Here is a 21,394-nt window from a genome sequence, read left to right as displayed (position 1 = left end):
CAGATGGAGCTGGAGCTATCATGCTAAGTGAAATAAGCCAATCCTAAAAAAAACACATCAAATGTTCTCTCTGATATGTTGATGATAACACACAACAAGGTAGGTGGGAAGGAAGAATAGAAGTTCAGTGGATTAGACAAAGGGGAATGAAGGAAAGGGCAGGGGAGGGGAATAGCAAACAGTAGAATGAATGGGACCCAACTTCCTCTGTTCGCTTATGAATACACCTCCAATGAAGCCCTACATCACATACAACCTATTAGAATAAGTCATACTCCACGTACACGTGTCAAAATACTCTCCACTGTCATAGCTACCTAAAAAGAACAAATGAAAGAGCGAAAGATAATGTAACCTCAAAGTGAGCAGTCGCAGTGTGAGGTCTCACCCGCGGAGAAGCTGGGGAGGGCGCCGCCTGCACATGGTTCATGCCCCGTGTGCCACTGGGCCAGGCCAGCTCCCCCCCGCCCCGCAACCCTGTCCAGAGGCTTATGTGGCTTCAAGGGTCACACAGCTACTTGGTGGGGCGACGCCCAGGACTGGGCTCTCTGCTTGCCCTCTGCTCTGTCCCCCACTGGCTCCCCTTCCTAACTGTCGCAATTGCTCTGAGCACTGCGCATGCCTGTTTCTTGCTCCTGGAGTTCCACGGTTCCCAGCCTGGACTGTGCTCTCTACTTCTGTACGACAGGAGACACGACCTTCAACCAGGCCCATGAGTGGACCCAGCCCTAGGCCGCCAGGATTCTGGCTTGCTCCACCTGAGCTCTTTCTCTGCGGAGAGGGGCTGGAGCGCGGGCTGCTGCTGGCTGTACCCTCAAGAGCCTTCTTTGGGATCAAGTTGGCCTGAGCCCTGAACCTCGGAGGCCAGGCCCCAGATGCTGTGGGCTCTGTCCGCTGCCCAGTCCCCCAGACACAAAATGCCCTCCCAGGAACCCAGAACCCAGACTCCACTTGCACCTTGGAGAGGGAAAAGGCAGGAACGGTAAAACCCCAGGCCAAGGGTGAGGGAGCGGGTGCTCCAGGGCCACAGAAAGGGCACACTGGCCCACGTCCAGAAGAGCCCCTGTCTGCTCCTCCGGCTACATGGGGATGCTGAGGCTGCCTCGGACAGGGAGGTCAAAGAGGAAGACATGCGTGGTCCTTGGGAAGAGGAAGGGCATCCCAAGACAAATCCCGGAGCCAGAGAGCAGGTTAGTGGTGGCTGGGGTGGGAGAGGGGATGGGGGGAGGCTGCTCATGGACATGAGGTTTCTTTTGAGGAGATAAAAATGTTCTAAGATTTACTGTGGTGATGGTTGCACAACTCTGCAAATATACAAAAAAACCCCACCGAAGTGGCATTCTTTAATTTTAAGCGATACACAGAATCACAAATCGCGCCTACCACGTAATACTTCTTTACATGTAACATGCTGTGCAGTGCACGCGTCAGGTCAAACATACCTGTTTCTTTAAATGTTTATTTCTTTATGGGGAAAGCTTGCAAAACCCTCCCTTCTAGCTTTTTGAAATGTATGACATATTATCGTCACCTACAGCACCCTACTGTGCAAGAGCATCCAGAACTTGCTCCTCTCCGTCACTTAGCACCCACTCATCACCCTTTCCCCACCCCTCGCCCACCCTGCCATCCCCAGGCTCCCCAGGCTCTGACCGGCGACCTTCTACTCTCAACCTCTATGAGATGGACTTTTTTAGAGCCTATGTATGAGATGACGTGGTCTTCGTCTTTCTGTGTCTGGCTTATTTCGCTTAATTATTTCCCGTAGTGCCACCCGTGTTGTCACAGAAATGACAGAGCCCATCCTTCTTTGTGGCTGAACGGCATCCCCTTGTGTGTCTGCACGGAATGTTCTTTATCCATCCACTGGCTGAAGGATGCTCTGGCTGTTTCCGTCTCTTAGCTTATTTTCAAGAGAGCGTTGGCTATTCAGGTTTTTTAATGGTTCCATATGAACTGGGGGATTATTTTTTCTAGTTCTGTGCAGAATGTCACTGGTATTTTGATAGGGACTGCAGTGGATCTGTAGATTTCTTTGGGCAGTATGGACACTGGGATGGACGGAAATGTTCCAAGATTGACTGTCATGGGAGCACAGTGCTGTGAACATGCTGAAAACCGTTGGTGGTACACTTTATTATTGGGGAACTTGAACTTGATGGCACATGAATCATATCTCAGTTAAGAACAGACCAAAACAAGGAGCAGACCAGTGGCCCCACATGCCGGAGAGAAAGCTGGAGCCTAGTGGCCATTCCGGCTGGGCTCGTGGTGCTTTTTGGAAGTGGCATTTGCTAAGTTAGTTTCCAGAGAATGAAGCAGATAGGAAATGAGGAGAAACAGAAATGACAGTGTTCGTGAGTGAGCTGGAGAAAACCCAAGTTTGCCACTATTAATCTGGAAGGTGGTGGCTGACAGCAGAAAACTTTAAAATCTCTCTACCAATGGTATTTGTAATGGACCAATTTGGGCTGTGGAGTAAAAGGAAGCCCTTTAAGGCTGAAAATCTCCAGATATTAAAAACTACTGAGAGAAAACCATACCTCACCTATTCTTCCCACCATGCTGACTTCCTGTGACAGCCACTGGTCTCCAAGGAAACAGGGCTTCAACAACGTGGGAGACACATTCTTCCCTAATCTGTATATTGTGATTTTGAAGAAATAATTTCTAACATGTTCAAACCAGAAAATTCAAAATGCTAACTACATTAAGATAATTATACACACTGAAGGAGCCTCCCCAAGAGAACGATGTCTTGTCTGGCCTCTGTTCACTCCTGCATGAGGGTCACAGAAACCAAGGTCTCTCTGGCTACTCGAGCTATGAAAAAAACTCATGACAGAAAGGTCGATGACCAGCTTTTAAAATGACTGCCGGCAATACTTAGGAGTCGACACTCCCAGGCGTGTCTATGGCAGAACAGATCTGGGACAGGAGGGTTTTGTGGGTGGAGCAGAGGATAGTGGGGGCAGGAGGGGAATCTCCGGTTGAACGAGACCTGAGGAGGTTTAAAACACACACACACTAAAGTAACCCCTGCCTGCAAATCCACTGACTGTCGCTCCCATAATTAAGCCCTCAAGCTTTTTCTTTTGTTTTGTTTTTCTTTTAAACAAAGACATTTAGTTTAACTGAGACAACTGTGGCGACTCCTTTGAAGGACAAATACAGGAACCAACAAGCTGGGTACAGTGGCACAAGCCCATAACCCCAGTGACTCAGGAGGCCAAGGCAGGAGGCTCCCAAGTTAGAGACCAGCCTTGGCAATTTAGCAAGACCCTTTCTCAAAAGGACAAAAAAAAAAAAAAAAAAAAAAAAAAAAAGTGCCAGTAGAACTTACTGATATTCTATACTAGACAAAAAGTAAAAAAATAATCGTAAAAATTATGACCCAAAGAAGTTCTTGAGATGAGCCAAGCTCCAAGACTCTTAGCCACCCGTCTCCTAGGTAGGCAGCCAAGGGCACCAGTTTTGGCGGAGTATGTTTTGATATTCACATGTTCTTCTTATAGACATGAAAATTCTCTGACATTTGAGCAATACTGTACTGAGTTGATCATCTAGTTGACAAGAGAACCCCTAAACCGAAATAAAGACGAATAAAGACAACGAGAAGGAAACGCCACCAAGCCTCTTACGAGCTTTAAATGCTTCTGCTTACTGCGGCAACCTCAAAACAAAGGCCACAAGTGCACGTGGCCTTCCTCGGAGTTTCAGAACGAGGGTTTGATTATGGTCATTTCCAACGAGACGCTATTGTAATTTTTCACTATGGCTAACTTGAACCTGTACTTCTGGCAGGGAAGAGACACAAACAAACCAGCAAGGAATGAAACGTGTAAGGTTTTGATTACAAAACTAAAGCAGAAAGGGTTCAAAGGACCACATTTGAACTCCCTTGAACATCTTTAAATCGGCAACACAAACGCAAACCTCAATCTCTCATCGAGTTCTGTTTTTGGTACTGGGGACTAAACCCAGGGGCACTTAACCACTGAGCCACATCCCCAGCCCTTTTCTGTATTTTATTTAGAGACAGGGTCTCACTGAGTTGCTTAGGGCCTCACTAAATTACTAAGGCTGGCTTCAAACTCACAATCCTCCCACTTCAGCCCCCCGAGCTGCTGGGGTTATAGGCTTCTCATCTGCTTCTTGATCTGGGCCCCTTATGAAAGGATCTTGATCATGAGGGAAATACCTTATGTGTGGCATTACAGGTGCTCTAAGACACCACATGAGCTGCGTCACTCTATCCTAGCCTGACACATCTGTCTTGCCCCTATATTAAGAAATACAGAAAAAGTTAAAACCAAGCATTCTTCTGATCTTTTTGTGGTTGTTTATTGCTTTCTGCTTTGTGAGCACTGGGAATGGAACCCAGGGTGCTCTACCACTGAGTTATATCCCCAGTCCTTTTTATAGGTTGAAACAGGGTCTTGCTAAGATTCCCAGGCTGCCCTCCAATTTGCAATCCTCCTGCCTCAGCCTCCCAAGCAGCTGGGATTACTACACCCTGCTAAGTGAGTTGTTTTTATCCTATGAGCTACTTCCCTTCTTTCAGTCGTTTGCTCTCAAAGGCAGAGGTGCTTCGGCTTGAGTTGCTACTGCCTTCACGGTTCTTTCTGGGCTGAGCTGCTCTAAGTCACTGGCTATGGCTAGAAATCTGCTCCACTTTCTTGGGTAATGCTCTGTATTTGTGCAAAACTTAAGATGATTAAAAGTAAAAGGCCGTTTCACAAAGAACTATTCCAAAACATTAAGTGTGTTAACCCAAAGGATTTTCTAAGATCTTCTACAGGAGAAAGGGGTTGGGGCAGAATTAACCAACAAAGCATATAAACGCACCGAAGAAAAGCAACACTCACCAAAGTGAAACTTCTGGACCGGGAACTGCTGCTTCGACTCTCCAGACTCCCACCTCTGCTCAAGTCGCTGAGCCTGCAGCTGGGTGACATGTCAGCGTCCATCTCCGAAGAGTCTGCTTTCTGGTGGTTTACAGGCATCCCCACAGAAGCCGCAGTTCCTGCCTTGATCACAGGAACCAGGATCCCGTTCTGAGGCAGAGGGTTACTCCTAGAGAAATCAGAGAGACTGTTAGTGAGCGTGGACAGTAAAATGCCTCATCCCTCAAAAACGAAAGGCCGGCATGTGTCAGATTCATCGCATTCACAGCCCCAACCATTAGGGTAAAGGAAATCAGGAAGCCCTGAAACAACTTGTCCGGGGACGCTGGTTTCCGTTTCTCCTCTGTATCATGCCCATTCTGAAGATGTAAGAATGGTTTTTAAGACACCAGGTGTGGTGGCATACATGGAGGTGACTTGGAAGGCTGAGGCAGGAGGATTGCAGGTTCAAAGTCAGCTTCAGCAACTCTATGGGACCTGTCTCAAAAGAAAAAACAAAAGGGCTGGGAATGTAGCTCAGCGGTAAAGAGTCCCTGGGTCCAACCCCTAGAACCATATTTTTAAAAAAATGTGAAGAAGAGATGGATGTTCCAAAAATGGCCGTGGTGCTCACACTCCTCACACTCAACTCAGGACCTGCCTGCCTTTCTGCCTTCAACACGGCAGAACAGGCTCCTTCCCCAGCTCACTGGCAGAACAGGCTCCTTCCCCAGCTCACTGCCGTGCAGGGCAGCTGAGCTAAAGCAAGCTAAGAAGCTCCCAAGCCACGCCTGCCTGACATCCGCAAGAGCCGACTCTAGGGAAGCCTGAGGCTGTTGCAACCTCACACCAAAGCTAAGTATCCTAAGTTACTACTGCCAGGAAGTCCACGTCTGTATCACTTCCAGGAACAGAGACGTCCAAGTGTCCCCTGAAGCCCCTTGGTTTCATACAGTCACCCTTTTAACAGGAAATTCAGCTCGGTCCCTAACCCTCTGAATTCAACAAAACATTCTGGAACACCAAAGGAGACTAACAGTAATGAGCTTCTTGTTAACATTTAATAGATCATCTGTGGAGGACATTCAATCAGTATTAAATATCTTTATGGAGACCATATCATTTGAGATATCAAAAATTACTGTAAAAACCTTCTTAGAGAAATCCTGCAGAATCTTTATATATATATAAATATTTTTGGTGCCAGGGATTGAAATCAGGGGCACTTGACCATTGAGTCACATTTCCAGCCCTATTTTGTATTTTATTTAGAGACAGGGTCTCACTGAGTTGCTTAGTGCCTCACTTTTGCTGAGGCTGGCTTTGAACTCTCGATCCTCCTGCCTCAGCCTCCTGAGCTGCTGGGATTATGGGTGTGTGCCACTGCACCTGGTCTGTAGACATCTCTATAAAAGATTGAAAAAAGATTCCTCACCCTGTTTCTCTTTACTTTTCAGGTGAATCAGTACAGGTCAAAGGGCAATTTTAAAAGTAAGGTTAGGGAACCAGAAGATTCTGAGCATGTATAATTTTTATAAGTTATCATTATTCCAAAGTCAACAAAAACAAAAAGATTTAAAATGTTAAAAAATTCATTTTGTAATGTGAAAAATCTAACAACACACAAAGTTTATATATATATAAATGTCTAAATAGCTAGTAATATGCAACTTGGAAATTGAGATGTGCATGTGAAGCTCTCTGGTGTATTCAGCCTTAGGGTAAATGTCCAACATGAGTCTGGTGCACACACACACATACACACACTGGCACACACCCCACAGTGAGTGACCACACAGACACACCAGTGAGCTGACCACCGCTGCTGGGGCCAAGGCAGATGCAGGCACTGCAGCCAGGTCCTTGGGCCCAGGAGGAGCAGGCCAGGGTGGGACAGGCTATGTAGGGAAGTTGGGCTCATTCTTAGATCCTTCCTGACCTTCAGATTCCCACCCACTGACTCAGCTCAAACACTTTTCCAAGGAAAGGACAGGGCTGCGGGGCACGGAGCCTTCCCCATACATTCCAGAGGGGAGGTGGGAAGGGAAATGCTGATTCACAGCACGGTGTGTGTGGGGGCACCCCGGGCTGCGGGAAGGTTCTGGGCTTGTACCCGGCTGGGTGGGGTGGTGAGAGCAGCACCTGGAAGCCGCGCCCGTGGGGCCAGAGGATGCCGCCTCAGCCCCTCCGGAGCAGCCTCTTTCATGTGACGCTGTGAGGCTGAGAGCTGGAAAACTACTATTTAGGCTGCACCAAAGAACCAGGCGCTTCCGGAGGGCAGGGGCTGCGGGCCCTTGCTCTCCTTTCCTTCCCAGCCGGCAGAGGCGGGTCGGCTGTGCTCTCCCGAGGAACTGAGAACTGTGGTTCCCCGATTCTGGTTCTGAAAATCCAGAACTCCGCAGGAGGCCCACTGTGGAGGGCAGAGTTCGAGAGCCAGGACAAGACCTGCCCTGCCTCGCCCCGACACAAACGGGCGCACGGAGACCAGGACGCAAGAGGAGGAGCAGGCCCGGCGGTGGCATGGCCGGGGCGGTGTGGCGGTGTGTCCGTGGGCGTCGTGACCGCTTTCAGATGCCCACGCTCCTCCCAGGTGGGGTTCAGTCTCCGGTGTGCAGAGCAGTGCACACGATAAGGAGTGAGACTGGGGTCGACTGACAGCCCGTGGATGAAGAAACCGATCCTACGAAGGGGGCAGCGGGGCTCACCGAGAAACTGTGGCGAACCTAACACTGCAAGAGAAGTACGCGTGCTCATTTTCTTTTATTTTCTCATGCTTCCTGTGTTTATTTCTCATTATCTACTAGAATCAGGGCCGGATCTCACTAAATTGCCTAGGCCGGCCTTGAACTCATAGTCCCACTGCTTCAGCCTCCCAAGGCGCTGGCGTTACAGGAGCCTGCCGCTGCGCCTGGCCTCCAGAAACATCCTCTTTTCATAGTTTATCATTCGAGCAGAGAACAAGGACGGGGTCTCGGCAGGTCACGGTCTTGGAGAATCTGCGTCTGCCGGGTATGACAGGACGACAGTCGGCTCAGGAGGTCCTGGGAGATCTGGCGGGCAGCGAAGCCCTGAAGCAGCGTGCTGGAGCCAGGGCGGAGGGGCAGCTCCCTTTCTTCCTCTTCCCTGGGCATTCCGGAAAGACCAAGGACGACCTAGCTGGTACAGGAAGGCCTCCTTTCACCATCCCCCGCTCCATCTCAGTACCAGCGCTTGGCTGGGATCCAGAGTAGCCCAAGAACTACGTCTTTCCATCCCTCACCGGAAGCTCGGGGTCTGCCTCCCAAAGCTGATCTGGGCTAGTCACAGCCCTATCCCCTGGCACAGGGGCCACCTCCTCCCCTTCCTGCCACTCACATTCAACCAGCTGCCAGCACCATAGATTCTCCCTTCAGGATGACAGTGTTACCACTTCCCTGCTGGCCCACTCCCTAGTGCAGGGCCGCTGTATGTGCCTCCGCTGCTGCCGCCAGGGCCATCTGACTGGTCTCCTTGCTTTCATATTCTTCTTCACACTCTGGTTGTTATTTTTCTGCTGGTTTAATCTTGAAACCCCACTGTGGCTGGGTGCAGCAGCGCATGTCTGTAATCTCAGGGACTCTGGAGGTTGAGACAGCAGGGTGGCAAGTTCTAGGCCAGCCTCAGCAACTTAGCCAGACTCTGTCTCAAAATTTAAAAATAAAAATAAAAAGGGCTGGGGATATAGCTCCATGGTAAAGCACCCCTGGGTTAAACATCCAGTACCAAACCAAACCAAACCACAACAAAAAAACACCAGTGTGACACCATCTGATATCACCACTCTCCTAAAAGCCAATAACCCACTCCCAAGCTGTTTCAAAATCAGTTCCATCCTCTGACTGATCAATACTTGCTTCCATCTGAGTCTTATCTTTCTTTCTAGCTGAGGCATATTTTTTGAATTGCCCATTTTTGTTTCACATTGAGCAGATTCCAGGTACTCGAGAGAGATGAATAAGAGCGCTCCTTCCACAGAACTCCACCTATGCACGGCTTCTAAACCAGGCAGAAACACTACGGGACTCAGGCCCAGACCTACGAGAAGCATATCTGGGGGCAAGCCCTCCGGCACATCTATTTTTAAAAAGTTTCACTAGTGACTCTGCCACATCACATCAACTCTAATGGAAGACAGATGTGTAGCCAAGTTTAGTGCCACCAGGGGACACAGGGTGAGACCAAGGAGCACCAACAGTTCCTGGAAGGGCTTCCAGACTTCATAGCAAAAGGGACACTAAGCCAAACCCTGAGAGCTGGGTGTGATCTCAGGAAACTGCCAGTTAAATTCGGATGGGCATTCCAAGTAGAGATGGAGAACCAGCAAGGGTACAGAGACACACGCCTTTGGACAACGGTGAGTGGCTGGGTAACAGCCTAGGTAAGACGGGAGGTACAGAGCAAGCTGGAAGGGGACGGGAATATGTACACGGGTACATGTGGAAAACTGGACCAGAGCAAAGAGGCTTTGACCATGAACTTCACCCGACGATGACAGACAGCCCCTGGAGTGACGTGAGCACGTTCTGGTTTAGACATAACTCTGGCCACAGTCTGAAAGGTAGGCAGAATCAGGGAAGAACTTAGAAGCAGTTAGGATGACTGAATGCCATGCACTGTTAAAAAAAAAAAAAAAGAACGAGGCAGCTCAATGATCACCATGACATTATTTTTGAGAAAAGTGCAAGAGCAAGAGCAAAGTTTAATGTGCTTCCACTTTTACATGGAAATAAACAAAACAAACAAACAAAAATTGTACATGCTTTTATGTGCAGAGAATCTCTGTGGAAGGATACGACAGGGAAGACAGCAACAGCAGCTGTCCCTAAGGAGGGCAGAGAGTGACAGGAGACCAGGATGGAAACCCAGGACCCCATATAAAACACTGCTTTGCAGAAAAATGAGGGCTTATACAATAAGAAGGTATATTTTTACTTGTTATGGACATAAAGAAACTCTGAAAGGACAGATAAGTCAAAAACAATTGTTGGGTGTGAAAGGAAGAGGTAAATGGAAGGTAAGAGGTAAAAGTTTTCAGAAAAACAAATACCTTTTCCATTTTAACCATGGGATCACATTACCTACTTAAAAACTGAAATAGGATGTTATGAAGAAAATGTCATTTTCAAATGAGTAATAATTAGATTTACTTCCCATAACACGGGCAACGAAAACCAAACAGTGGAATATTCTAAATGTGCTGAGAAAAGAACCATTAACCTAGACCTGAATGAACTAAAAACATTTTTTTTTCAAGAACAAAGGCAAAACAATGTGGAAAATCTCTAGAAGGTCTATTTTATCCAAAACCAAGACAGGATGAAATGCACACACACACACAAACTGTTGAGGGTTCTAACTGCTGAAAACCAGTATCCTAGACTTCAGGGGAAAAAAAAAAATCATACATTTTCATTTCCATATAAAGGAAAGCTGGAAGTCGAGTCTACCACCAATAGACTCCAATTTAAAAATTACATTTCAGGAAGGAACGATCCTCAAGGGAAGAGGCAAAAATGCATGCACAACAGAAGTAGCATGTGCATCACTGGAAGCAAACCTGGACCGCGAAGGGTTTCTGTGTTCATGGGGAAGGGCGGACCTGAGCTGTGCCGTGGCTGTGTGCGCACTGGGAAGCAGGGGTCAGAGCTTGGGAGGAGGCCAAACACAACAACTTCTTAATTCTATAAGCATTTATGTTAAGATATCTAAGGAAACCACTGAAAGAACTGAAATAGACTTTCCGACATCCAAAATCGAGGAAATATATAACAAATCCCACTATTAAATGTAATTATAACGTACCAATAAAACATACAGAAAACAAAACCAACAAACAAAAATGAAAGGGGAAAAAATGGATTTAAAAAAAAATCACTCCAAAAGCAAGCAAGGGGAAAAGAACACAGCAAATAAAAGGCACAAATTATGATAAAAACAAACCTAAATGTTTGCATAAAATAATAATTTAGAGAAAAATGATCCATTAAAAATGTTACAATGGATTTTTCTTAAAATGAAAAATGCTGCTGGATGCTGTTTACATGAGACGCGAAGGACACAGAATGGATGAAGTCAGAAGGACACAACAGGATTTTTCAGCAGACACTAATCAAAAGGAAAGACAGACTCTTTACAGCAATATCAGACAGAACAGATTAAATAAGAGAAGGTGAATGCCTAGAAATAAGGAGGATTACTTGAAAATGGTAAAAGTTTCAATTTAACTTACATATACGTCTCATGACCAGCCAGACAAATAACACCAATGGACAAATCCATCATCGTAGGGAGAGTTCAGCATACCTATCAATTAATAGATCAGGCAAAGAATACAGGAGACTTCAATAACACAGTTAAGTTTGACCTAATCAACATTTACAATACACCATATAGGATAGCTTCACAATAACATACATTCCTTCAAGTTCAGAAAGAATACTTATGAAAACTGATGATATTACTAGGCCACAAAGCAAGTCTCGGAAAATTTCAGAAGACTGCTATAAAAAATATTCTCTTAGTGCAATGCAATTAAATCACCAATTACTAAAGACAACTAGAAGAACCCATGTGTGCAGCCATTAGGAACTATGCTTCTAAATAACTCAGAAACAATATTAGAAATTAGTGACTAGTACTAAATACTAATTGAAATGCTACACATCGAAACTTAGAAAAGAAGGCTGAAACTTAATGAATTAAGCATCTAACATAAGGTTCAGGGTAGGGGACAATAGAAAAGACAAGAAAACAAAGAACCTGAAATTGAACAAGTAGAAGAACGTCTACAGACCTGGGCAGGGTCCACCTGACCATCTCCAGACCTGGCTAGTCAGCACCTCATCTAAGCCCTACCCTTTGATCCTCTCATTCTCTCCTACTTCCATTCGCAGAAATTTTGAGATTTGTTCCAAAATCTAGAAAAACATTCTTAGCAAAGAAATGATCTTTAAAGCTCCATTGTGAAAAATCTCAATATGATGATTTTGTAGCCAAACTACTTTTTAAAAGCTATCTTTTTCTTGACCTTCAAGAGCATTAAAAATGAAAGAGCCTGGGTAGGTTGGTAAATCACCGCAGCTCACAATCATAAGTGGGCTCCTCTGCAGCCCGACAGTGGGTGAAAAGACGCCGAAAACAGCCATTGTGGGTCTTGACCATGTCTGCTCCCAAAACAGGCACCTCACTCTGATTTTACTCAAAGCCGGAAGTCCTACTTTTACAGTTTCTACAGTTTCATGCAAATTTCTATTTGTATGCAAATAGTGTGTTAACAAAAGAGAATCTTATAATAAGAAGCTTACTAGAAAACAAAGCTATGAATCATACCAAGACTCTCAGTTCCAATCAATTCATAAAAGGAAACAACCAACACTTTTTTCTACTATTCAACTAGATTGTAGCTTAAAAAAACTCTTAGACTAAATTTACTATTTCTTTTTTTCCCTAAAAATAACTTATACCTCCACAGAAGCAGGCTTCTACTTTACATCTGACAGCTCTGCGCGTCACGTTCAGCTCCATCTCCAGTTCTTACACATGAAGTCGCGGGCGGCATCGCCTGTCCCTCGCCACACCAAAGCTGCACGCCGATGCCCTGACAGAGGCGGAAGCCGCTGATCCTGCAGTTCACTCCGTTCCAGTCACTTCTACTCTCAAAAACCGTCTTCAAACTACAACAGTGCAACGTTCACTGACAAGTACTTAAGCAGCCTTCTGAAATTCTTATCACTCGAGTTGATGGCTTTCATTCTCCTCATCTGCACTGTCAAAGGAGCCAGTCTGAGGACGCGGCAATCTGGCCTAACCCAGCCCCTGTCCTGATGTGCTGCTCCACCCCAGCCCCGGCCACTGCTTCCCCTGCTGCTCTCCTCCAGCCTCCAGTCAACACAGTCAACACGTGTGACGCCATCTCATTGCTCTGATGCCACTGATCGCATCAGGTTTCGGCATGGAACTCTGTTTTTCTTCAATTAGATTATCAACTTCTTATAGGCAGAGTTCATACATCTATATTACATATCTATCTGTAGGTAGCTATCTAGATCTCCAAAACATTATGGACAACATTTATCACAAAACAAAGACCTAATATCCATTACCTACCCCAAATTCACATTTTTAAACTTGAAGATGCTCTTATTTAAAAAAAAATCAGAGGCCAGCCTGAGCAACTTAGTGAGACTAGGTCTCAAATACAAAGGGTTGGGTATGAACCAAACTGCCCCTGGGTTGGATCCCCAGTACTGCAAAACAAATACATGAATAGAAAAAGCTGGGGGTGCGGGGGCTGTAGATTAAGTTCAGAGGTAAAACACTTGCATAGCATGTTCAAGGTCCAATCCGTAGCACCGGGGGAAAAAACAAAAAATTAGAGCATCCTAAAAACACACCTTTGACCTAACATCAAAGCTGCTGTACTCAGGAGTAGTTTTAAACAAACTGTTAACGGTGCTGTGGTAACTATCCTTTCTGTCCCTCTACCATATTTACAGACCTAACCCCTCAAATTTAGGAGAAATTAATCTCATAGATTTCAATCAAGGGCAAACAGGAAGCACGAGGACAGTGACTCTGAAAACAGCCAAAGAGACTCTTAGATTCATAAATAATGATGCATTAAACGGTGGCATCAATAAATACACCAGGCACACTAAACCGGCTGCACCTCGCAATATTAACATGCAATAAACTTCAAAAGGAATGTGTATCCAAAATGAACCTCAGAAATGGGCCTCCAGCCCAGACACCATGGTGCATGCCTGTAAACCCAGCAGCTCAGGAGGATGAGGCAGGAGGATTGATCACAAGTTCAAAGCCAGTCTCAGCAACTTAGTGAGGGCCTAAGCAACTCAGTGAGACAGCCCAAAATAAAATATAAAAACAGGCTGGGGTTGTGGCTCAGTGGTTAAGTGTTCCTGGGTTCAATCCCCAGTACAAAAAATTTAAAAAAAAAAAGGCCTCCACATAAATAAACAAAGTAAATAAATAAATATGTAGTAATTCCTCTTTAGGCTATTTCTTAATTTAAAAAAAATTAAAAACTTGGAAAGAAAAGAATGTTTCCAGACATACTCACCAAGTCAAGGACTGTATCTCAGCACTGAAAACCAAAAGAACCCCTCGGGTAGAAGCTGGTGCTGGAGGCTCCCAGAGAGGTGCTAGTTTTGTTGTTTATTTATTTATTTAATTTTGTAGGCATGGGGGATTGAACCCCGGGGCTCTTGCCACTGAGCTACACCCCCAGCCCTCTCCAGTTTGTATTTTGAGAGAGGGTCTTGCTAAGCTTCCCAGACTGGCCTGGAATTTACAATCCTCTGCCTCAGCTTCCTGGGTTGCTGGGCTTGGCTCACAGGTGGGTGCCCCTGCACCCAGCTTGCTCTTGTCAATGTGCTCGGTGATTCAGCAGCCTTTTCATGGCGGATTTGATTTTTCCTGGTTCTCTGTCACAGGAACTGAACCCAGGTCCTCACATGCACTTGCTCTACTACTGAGCTAACCCCCAGCCCCTTGCAATTGAATTGCACTTCCCCTCACTGCTGAAAACTGGGTATGGGGGTGGGGTGGGGGGTGGGATGGAACCCAGGCCCCACACGTGGCAGGCAAGTGTTCTACCACTGAGTTATACTGCCAGCCCATGAAAAATCTTGTAACTTAGTACCTTAAACTCTAACTGGCACTCAAGAGTATTAGGACCAAATAAATTATTAAAAAGTTAGTAATTTTTCCTCTCTGAAGCATGACCATGCTTTAATTTTTTTTTTTTTTTTTTTTTGGAAAAGCTCTTTCTGAGCAATGCAGAAAAACAAGGATGACTTCAAACCGTCTCCATTGAGGATAGTTTCCAACTATTAACAGGAATTAATTTACTTAAGCCCAGATACCACATGAAAGTAACTGATTTGCCTACATTTAAGCAAACAAGTTCCCCAGGTAGCTACACCTAGGTAGGTGGGATTAACAGTCCCTGAGGGAAGGAGTCTCCTACCTCCAGTTTACCATCACTGAAGAAGAGTAGAACATCCATCAGATTTTCCTAAAGGAAAACCTCACCTGAAGCCAATCTTGACTGGATGTCAGATTGTTTCCTAGTTACAAAAAGTAACGGACAGAAGGAAGCCACTAGGAAAGTATCAGCAAAAGCAAAATCTAGCTGGGAAAACTTCTACCTAATGAAAACTCTGCAAAACAGATACTGCGAATTTTTACTCTTACTTCGCTCATTTTAGAAAACTGACATATAGTATGCCTAATATATTTGTAGATTCTCCGACAAATTTTTTAAAAAATAGAAGGAAACTCCATTTTAAGTTATTCTTCTTTTGGGAATGACTCTGTATGCTTTTCACTCCCCCATCATGCCCCCGTTGGTACCAGGGATTGAACCCAAGGGTATTTAACCACTGAGCCACATTCCGGGCCCTTTTTATTTTGAGACGGGGTCTCACTAAGTTGCTTAGGGCCTTGCCAAGTTGCTGAGGGTAGCCTCGAACTTGTGATCCTCCTGCCTCAAGCCTCCCTAGTTACTGGGATTACAGGTGGGTAATATAAAGCTGCTCCCCCACCCTTTACGCTGCAGCCATTTCTCCCTCTCCCATCTTACAACCTAGATGGTCAGTCTGTGAACATCCTGGTCAGTTATGGGTCCACTAGTCAGCCTGCGAGTCCCCTTCTCGGCAATTGGCCTGACTGTTGTTAGCCCGCGAAATCCCACTTCTTAGGAGAAGCTCCTGCGCCATTCTCTCTCTCTCTCTCCCAGCCCCGAGAGCGGACGCTCTGGTCATCCGCCTAACAAAATCTCGGGTGTGAGTTCCGGTGTCTGGAGTGGCTCTCTGGGTGCTGTCGCTGGACCGCGACTCAGAGCGGGCACCCCAGAGGTGCTTGCTCCCCTGGATTCAAGGGTCTAAGTTGCCTTGGGACCCAAACTGAGCCGCATTTTTCTTACAATGGGGACCACCCCCACCTGGCTTTCTCTTTATTCATTTAGCAAATATTACTGAGCACCCACTGGTGAGATAAAAGGTAGTACTACTTACGTGATAATAATAGTTACATCTTATTGTTTTACAATGTCTTTTTTCCTGAGGAGCTTAAAATTCTTTGAATTTTTTACTCATCCTTACAATGAAAATAAAGCTGACTTTAGTTCATGTTCATTTCTGGTATTTTGTAACACCTGGTTAGACTGCAAGCAGGGATCTAATTTACATATCTTATCTCAAACTAAACAGATCCAAATCCAAACCCAGGGAAGCAAAGCTCACACAGGACCTCCTGCTGGGTCAGTTCACTGCACTTTTAAACAGCTTTCAAAACCTCTTTGCTCACCCTATTCCCTATTGGGGGCAGGGAATGAGGTTTTACAGGGGATGTACAAAAGGGGCTCCTCCTCCCAGCCTCTTCTACTTCTGGGAATCCAGAATTCCTCAAATCACGGACTTCAGATCCAGGCCTTTGGGCACAGGAACAGATTCCATTTTTAGTAGAAAGGGATGGTGACAAAGGATTCTCAGCATTTTTGATGGGGCTAAGCAAACGTTTGTTTGGAAAAACTAGATGACTGCCATTAACAGTCAAGATGTTAATATTTTCAGAGCTGAAGAACTGCCTGTCAAATTCTTTAGGGGAAAACAGAGAGCCTTTATGTAACGGAGTAGAGTTTGAAAGCACCTGATCTGTTTAAAGGTGACATTGTAGAACATGGAAGCATTCTGCCACTTTTTCCACAAAGTTAAAAGCCTTTGTTTGATTCATGTTTCAGATGTACTGTTGTATGGCGTTATTTGTCAAGAGCCCCGCCTTACCTGAGATAAGGCTCTGCCTCTCACCCTACTCCATGTTAGAATGGCTCCAAAATAGGCTGGACTTCAGCTCATTAAAAGTTGTGTTTAAAAGATTGATTTCTTGTTGTAAAGATTACTGTGATCCCAAATAAACAGGGGATATAATATATAACTAAGTAAAGGTTTAAGATTATAAGAATCATTTTTCTTGATTTATAGTTATTACACAAATTGAATTTTGTTTTGCTCTGTTAATTTCATTTTGTATTTTCCTTGTAAATTTTATAACTGTTGTCTGTTAATGTTTTGCAGAGGTACTGCTTCTAATAAAGCGACTTGAGTTAATTTGAAAAAAAAAGTTTGATAATTACTCGAAAAATGAGAAAGGTCAGTGGGCTGCTGAGCAGTCAGGCTTATAACCTGACCGTCTTGGAAAATAAAAACAAAATCCCAACAAGATGAACCTTAGCTAAGAAATACAGGGTTTAAATATACCTTGTTTTTCCGTGATTTTCAAACTTGCTGATTAAATTCTTACAATGGTTGAGAAAGAGTTGTCTTCTGAGTAGGTTAAATGTAGCTGCATATACACAGTTTTCTATGGTTAATATTTTCAGAACTGAATTGATAATTAACATCATAAAAAAGTCAAGTGTCCCTTGAAATGAAATTTTGGTGTGCTTTATTATATGCTGATACTAACAAGTTTTTGCACAGAAAGCATCTCTAAAATCAAATTAGGAGCCAGATGCAGTGGTGCACACCTGTAATCCCAGCAACTTGGGAGCTGAGACAGAAGGATAACAAGTTTGAGGCCAGCTTCAGCCACTTACTGAGACCTTCAGCAACTCAATGAGATCCTGTCTCCCAAGATAAAAAAAAAAAAAAAAAAAAAAAATCAAAATAGGAGTCAACAGGAAAAAAAAAAATAACACAAGCATATTCACTTTACATCTATTTTAAAGACATCTGATTGATACAGAGAAGTTGTCTGCACTAGCAGCTCATCAACGGCTTCACTGTTATCTAGAATAGATGGAGGTCAATTGATCTTCATCATAGGAGGTAACAGGGAAGAAGCCTTTAGGATGATTTAGCAAGTCGCACAAAACTTCTTCTGCTCCAAGAATTCTATCTGACACTTGACACTGTCCAGTGTCTTCCTTTGTTGGTGGCAGTTTGTCTTTAAATCTTCATATTTCCATCCTCTCTTCCTCATTCATGAACATTCTGTTCAACTTAGTTAGTTCCTCAGTGTGCAAAAGTCTGCTGCACAGGGAAGCCAGAAGGCAACGTGGCTCTCGCAGCCCTACTCCGGAGCCGTCAATGGCTGGTGCCCCCAAATCAGAGGCTGAACTCTCAGCATGATAAAGTCACAGCTGTACCATGTTGGCCTTGTTTCCCACTATCCTCCCTGTCAGCCCAGCTCTCAAGGCACATTCTGCAGGAGTTTGTTCCCACATCTCTCCTCTGTTCCCCAAAGATTGGGCCGCTTTGTTATCAATTCACATCTTAACTCCTTTATCAGATCACAGGTCTCCTATTCCCCTCCATATTCCCTGTTGTGCCTAGCATGACAGGAACTTGAAGGGTCTCTAAACTCTTTAAGCCCTCTGAATCTTTATAAAAAATACCAAATATCTCATTTTGAGAGACCATTATGAACCAAACTTACCTGTTGGCAGTCCAGTAAAAAAGAGTATGTACAGATTTTTTTTTTTTTATTTTGAGACACAGTCTCTAAGTTGTTCAGGCTGGCCTCGAACTTGTGATCCTCCTGCCTCAGCCTCTGGAGCAGTCGGGATTACAAGTGTGAGCCACTGCAACTGCCTGAATCAGTATTCAGAATCTCCAGTTTCAAGTTCTGATAAGGGCCTGAGTCTTCCAGTCCTATTCCAAATTTTAAAGACCAGGAACCCAAGTAGCAGAAAGGCAAAGTGGTGAACGCTAAAGTCACACAGCTATCTGATGATGAAAACTGAAGTGGAGCCCCTCATTTTCAGTGGAACCTAGTTCTTTCTTCCCTTGCTCCATTTATCTGTCAGTTGGAAAAAAATTATTGACAACCTGCCAATTTTTAAAAATAAAATGTAATCTGTGCATATCTTTTGTGTGCCCAACGGCATAGCTTACGAATATTGCTGAATAAAATGATGAACGCCCAGGCCTTTAGATAACTGAAACAGGCAGAATATCAAAATATTTCTAAGTACTAGCCAGAGAACTGGCCTCCTGATAGAAGCAGCAGCCTGAAAGAGAGCAGAAAACCCCACGGCAAAACAAAGGGCTGAGAAGGAACATAATATACAGACCAGAGCCTGTGAAAATAACTGTACTTACTCACATGCAAAGACCTTGGTGATGTGAAATCAAACACAAAAGAGAGTCAAGTTCTGAAGACATTTTCCTAAAGAGGAATAAGTCTCTCCCCTTATTTTCAGGGATACTTCCCAAGACCCAGCAGATGCATGAAACTGTGGACAGCACCAGACCCCATATACAGTATTTTTTCCCCATACATATGTAATACTAATTATAGTATTTATGACTTATAAATTAGGCATAGTAAGAGATTAATAATAACTAATAAAACAGAACAATCATAACGATATACTATAACAAAAGCTATGTCAATGTGCTTCTCCCTCACTTTCAAAATATCTCAGTTCCTTGTGCACCACAGTAACATTTTCAGGTAACTGACAGAGCAGGTACCTGACGCTGAAGGAAGCAACCTGCAGGTGAGGATGGGGGACATCTGTGAAAGGCCACCGAGTGTGTGAAGTGATGCTGGAAGTTTTCAGTTATTAGGGAAAGGTGAACCAGAAGCACGATGAGATACCTCTGCACGCGCCCTAGGATGGCCAGGATGAAAAGAGCAACAAAGTAACAGGAGTCCAGGAGGATGTGGGGAAACTGGAATCTCCCTCACTGCGGGTGGGGAAGGTGAGAGGTGTAGCTGCTGGAGATGGCCCGTTCCTCCACAAGTTAAGCATGAATGATCATCTGACCCAGGACTTCCAAGAAGTATAGACCCCAAAGACTAAAAACACGTGTTAAAAATGAAAATGTGCACACAATTGTTCCCAGCAGTTCTGCTCACAGTAGCCAAAGGATGGAAAAACAAATGTCCATCAACTGATAATAAACAAACCGAGACAGATACACACAGTGTAAAATGATGCCACTGTAAAAAAGAACCAAGAGCTGATGCATGCTACGACATGGGCGAATCCCGCAGAGGACACCAAGTGAGAGGAACCAGAGAACGGGCCACACACTTGAAGATTCCATTTATAAGTGTGTCCGGAACTGGCAAATTCATAAACAAAAAACACATCAGCAGTTGCCAGGGGCTGGGGTAGGGAGGGGATAGGGAGTAACTACTTAATGCATATGCATTTCCTTCCCAGGTGATGAAAAAGTTCCTCAGCTAGACAGGTGTGACCGTTGCATAACTGTGAACATACTTCATGATGCTGCTCCTTGCACTTTAAAACGGTAAATTCGATGTTGTCTTCTGTTACAATAAAAAAATGAGAAGTCTTCACAGGGGCAGAGGCTTTGGAAGGATCTAGTATGAAGATACGCATTCATGAAGAGCTGGAAGATCCCTTTCCAATAAGGCAGGATGTAAGGAATCCTACGTATTCCTCCGCCACCCATCCTGACTGCGCAGACTTTCTTAAAATACTCTTACACTTCTCGATGAATGCTCTAAGTCTGGAAGGGGGATGGTGGCATTATTGAGAGAGACAGGTTCACAGACAGGCTATTATCAGTGGTGCCACTATATCGACACCACAGACACAGGGCAGTCTCAGCGTGACCCCAGGCTTTCCTGCAGTGGCTAGCAGGATCTGAGCCCAGAGGGGAATGTGGCTGTCTGTCTGTCAGGGACAGAGCTGCCAAGGCCAGCCTCCTTAGGGCACACAGGCAGCGAGGAAGCCACCGCTCCACCACCAGAAAGCGCAATGGAAACTGCAACAAAACCCTGCCCTTCGCCATCAAGGCAAAGAGCTCAAGTTCTGGATGCTCCTAGGATTCCCCTGGCACCTACCTAATGGCCTCTATGTCACTGGCAGCTGTCCCACAATAACACAGATAAGATGCACTTGAACTTTTTTTTTTTTTTTTCCAGAGGATTCCCTGTGCTTAGCTCTACTCCACCCAAGCCTTTCATTTCTCTCCCTTCAGGATTCAAGGCCCCACTTGACCTCTTGTAGTTATCTGAGTCGATCTTCAGAATGAACACAGGGTGTCAACTCTAGGCTCCTTAGGTGTCTGAGACCTTTGAACCAGGGCCAGGTAAAGGAAGATGAAGGAAGGCTTACTTGATCTGTTATCTAGAAATGTTTTTTATGTCCAATGACAGTCAGGGCTCAGAGGGGTGGGAATAATTAATGACCATGCCAGACCCGCACTTAAACAGGCAAATAAATACCTCCTGCAACCAAGGCGCCATGAAGTCAAACACACTCAGAATTTCTTAAAAGCATGACTCCTCTTTCTAGCTCTCATTTGTCACTCTAAATTTCTGATTTCTAATAATGAAGAAAAGGTGTTACTTTTAAATCATCAGCATCCAAAATTTTCAAAGAGAAGCTTATTTGAAGTTACCAAGAAATATATCCAGTCGCTTAAAAATGGCAATTACATCTGGGCAAGAAAATATACGGGATTCCAAACACACACTGTCAAGCCTGG

The 21,394-nt window shown here is 44.8% G+C and overlaps 1 protein-coding gene and 1 long non-coding RNA gene across 3 annotated transcripts in view; both read right to left on the bottom strand.

Moving 5' to 3' along the window:
• The window catches only part of LOC306641252, a 125,811-nt gene that overhangs the window by 59,222 nt on the left and 45,195 nt on the right, over positions 1-21,394 (bottom strand). The gene's annotated exons all lie outside the window — the stretch shown is intronic.
• PROSER2 (proline and serine rich 2) overlaps positions 1-21,394 on the bottom strand; it is a 28,537-nt gene that overhangs the window by 5,887 nt on the left and 1,256 nt on the right. Inside the window, exons 1-2 of one of the 2 annotated variants that reach the window (XM_079106238.1) lie at positions 11,134-11,201; positions 4,869-5,076 (exon numbers count right to left, since the gene is read on the bottom strand). In XM_079106238.1, the coding sequence (XP_078962364.1) occupies positions 4,869-5,076; positions 11,134-11,186 (261 nt within the window). In that variant the 5' untranslated portion in view covers positions 11,187-11,201. Of the gene's footprint in view, positions 1-4,868; positions 5,077-11,133; positions 11,202-21,394 lie in introns of those variants that run through there. The other variant, XM_079106239.1, reaches the window with a different exon arrangement.

This window comes from Sciurus vulgaris (genome assembly GCF_902686455.1).
Source record: "Sciurus vulgaris genome assembly, chromosome: 12".
Taxonomy (NCBI): domain Eukaryota; kingdom Metazoa; phylum Chordata; class Mammalia; order Rodentia; family Sciuridae; genus Sciurus; species Sciurus vulgaris.
This window is presented reverse-complemented; position numbering and strand designations above follow the sequence as displayed.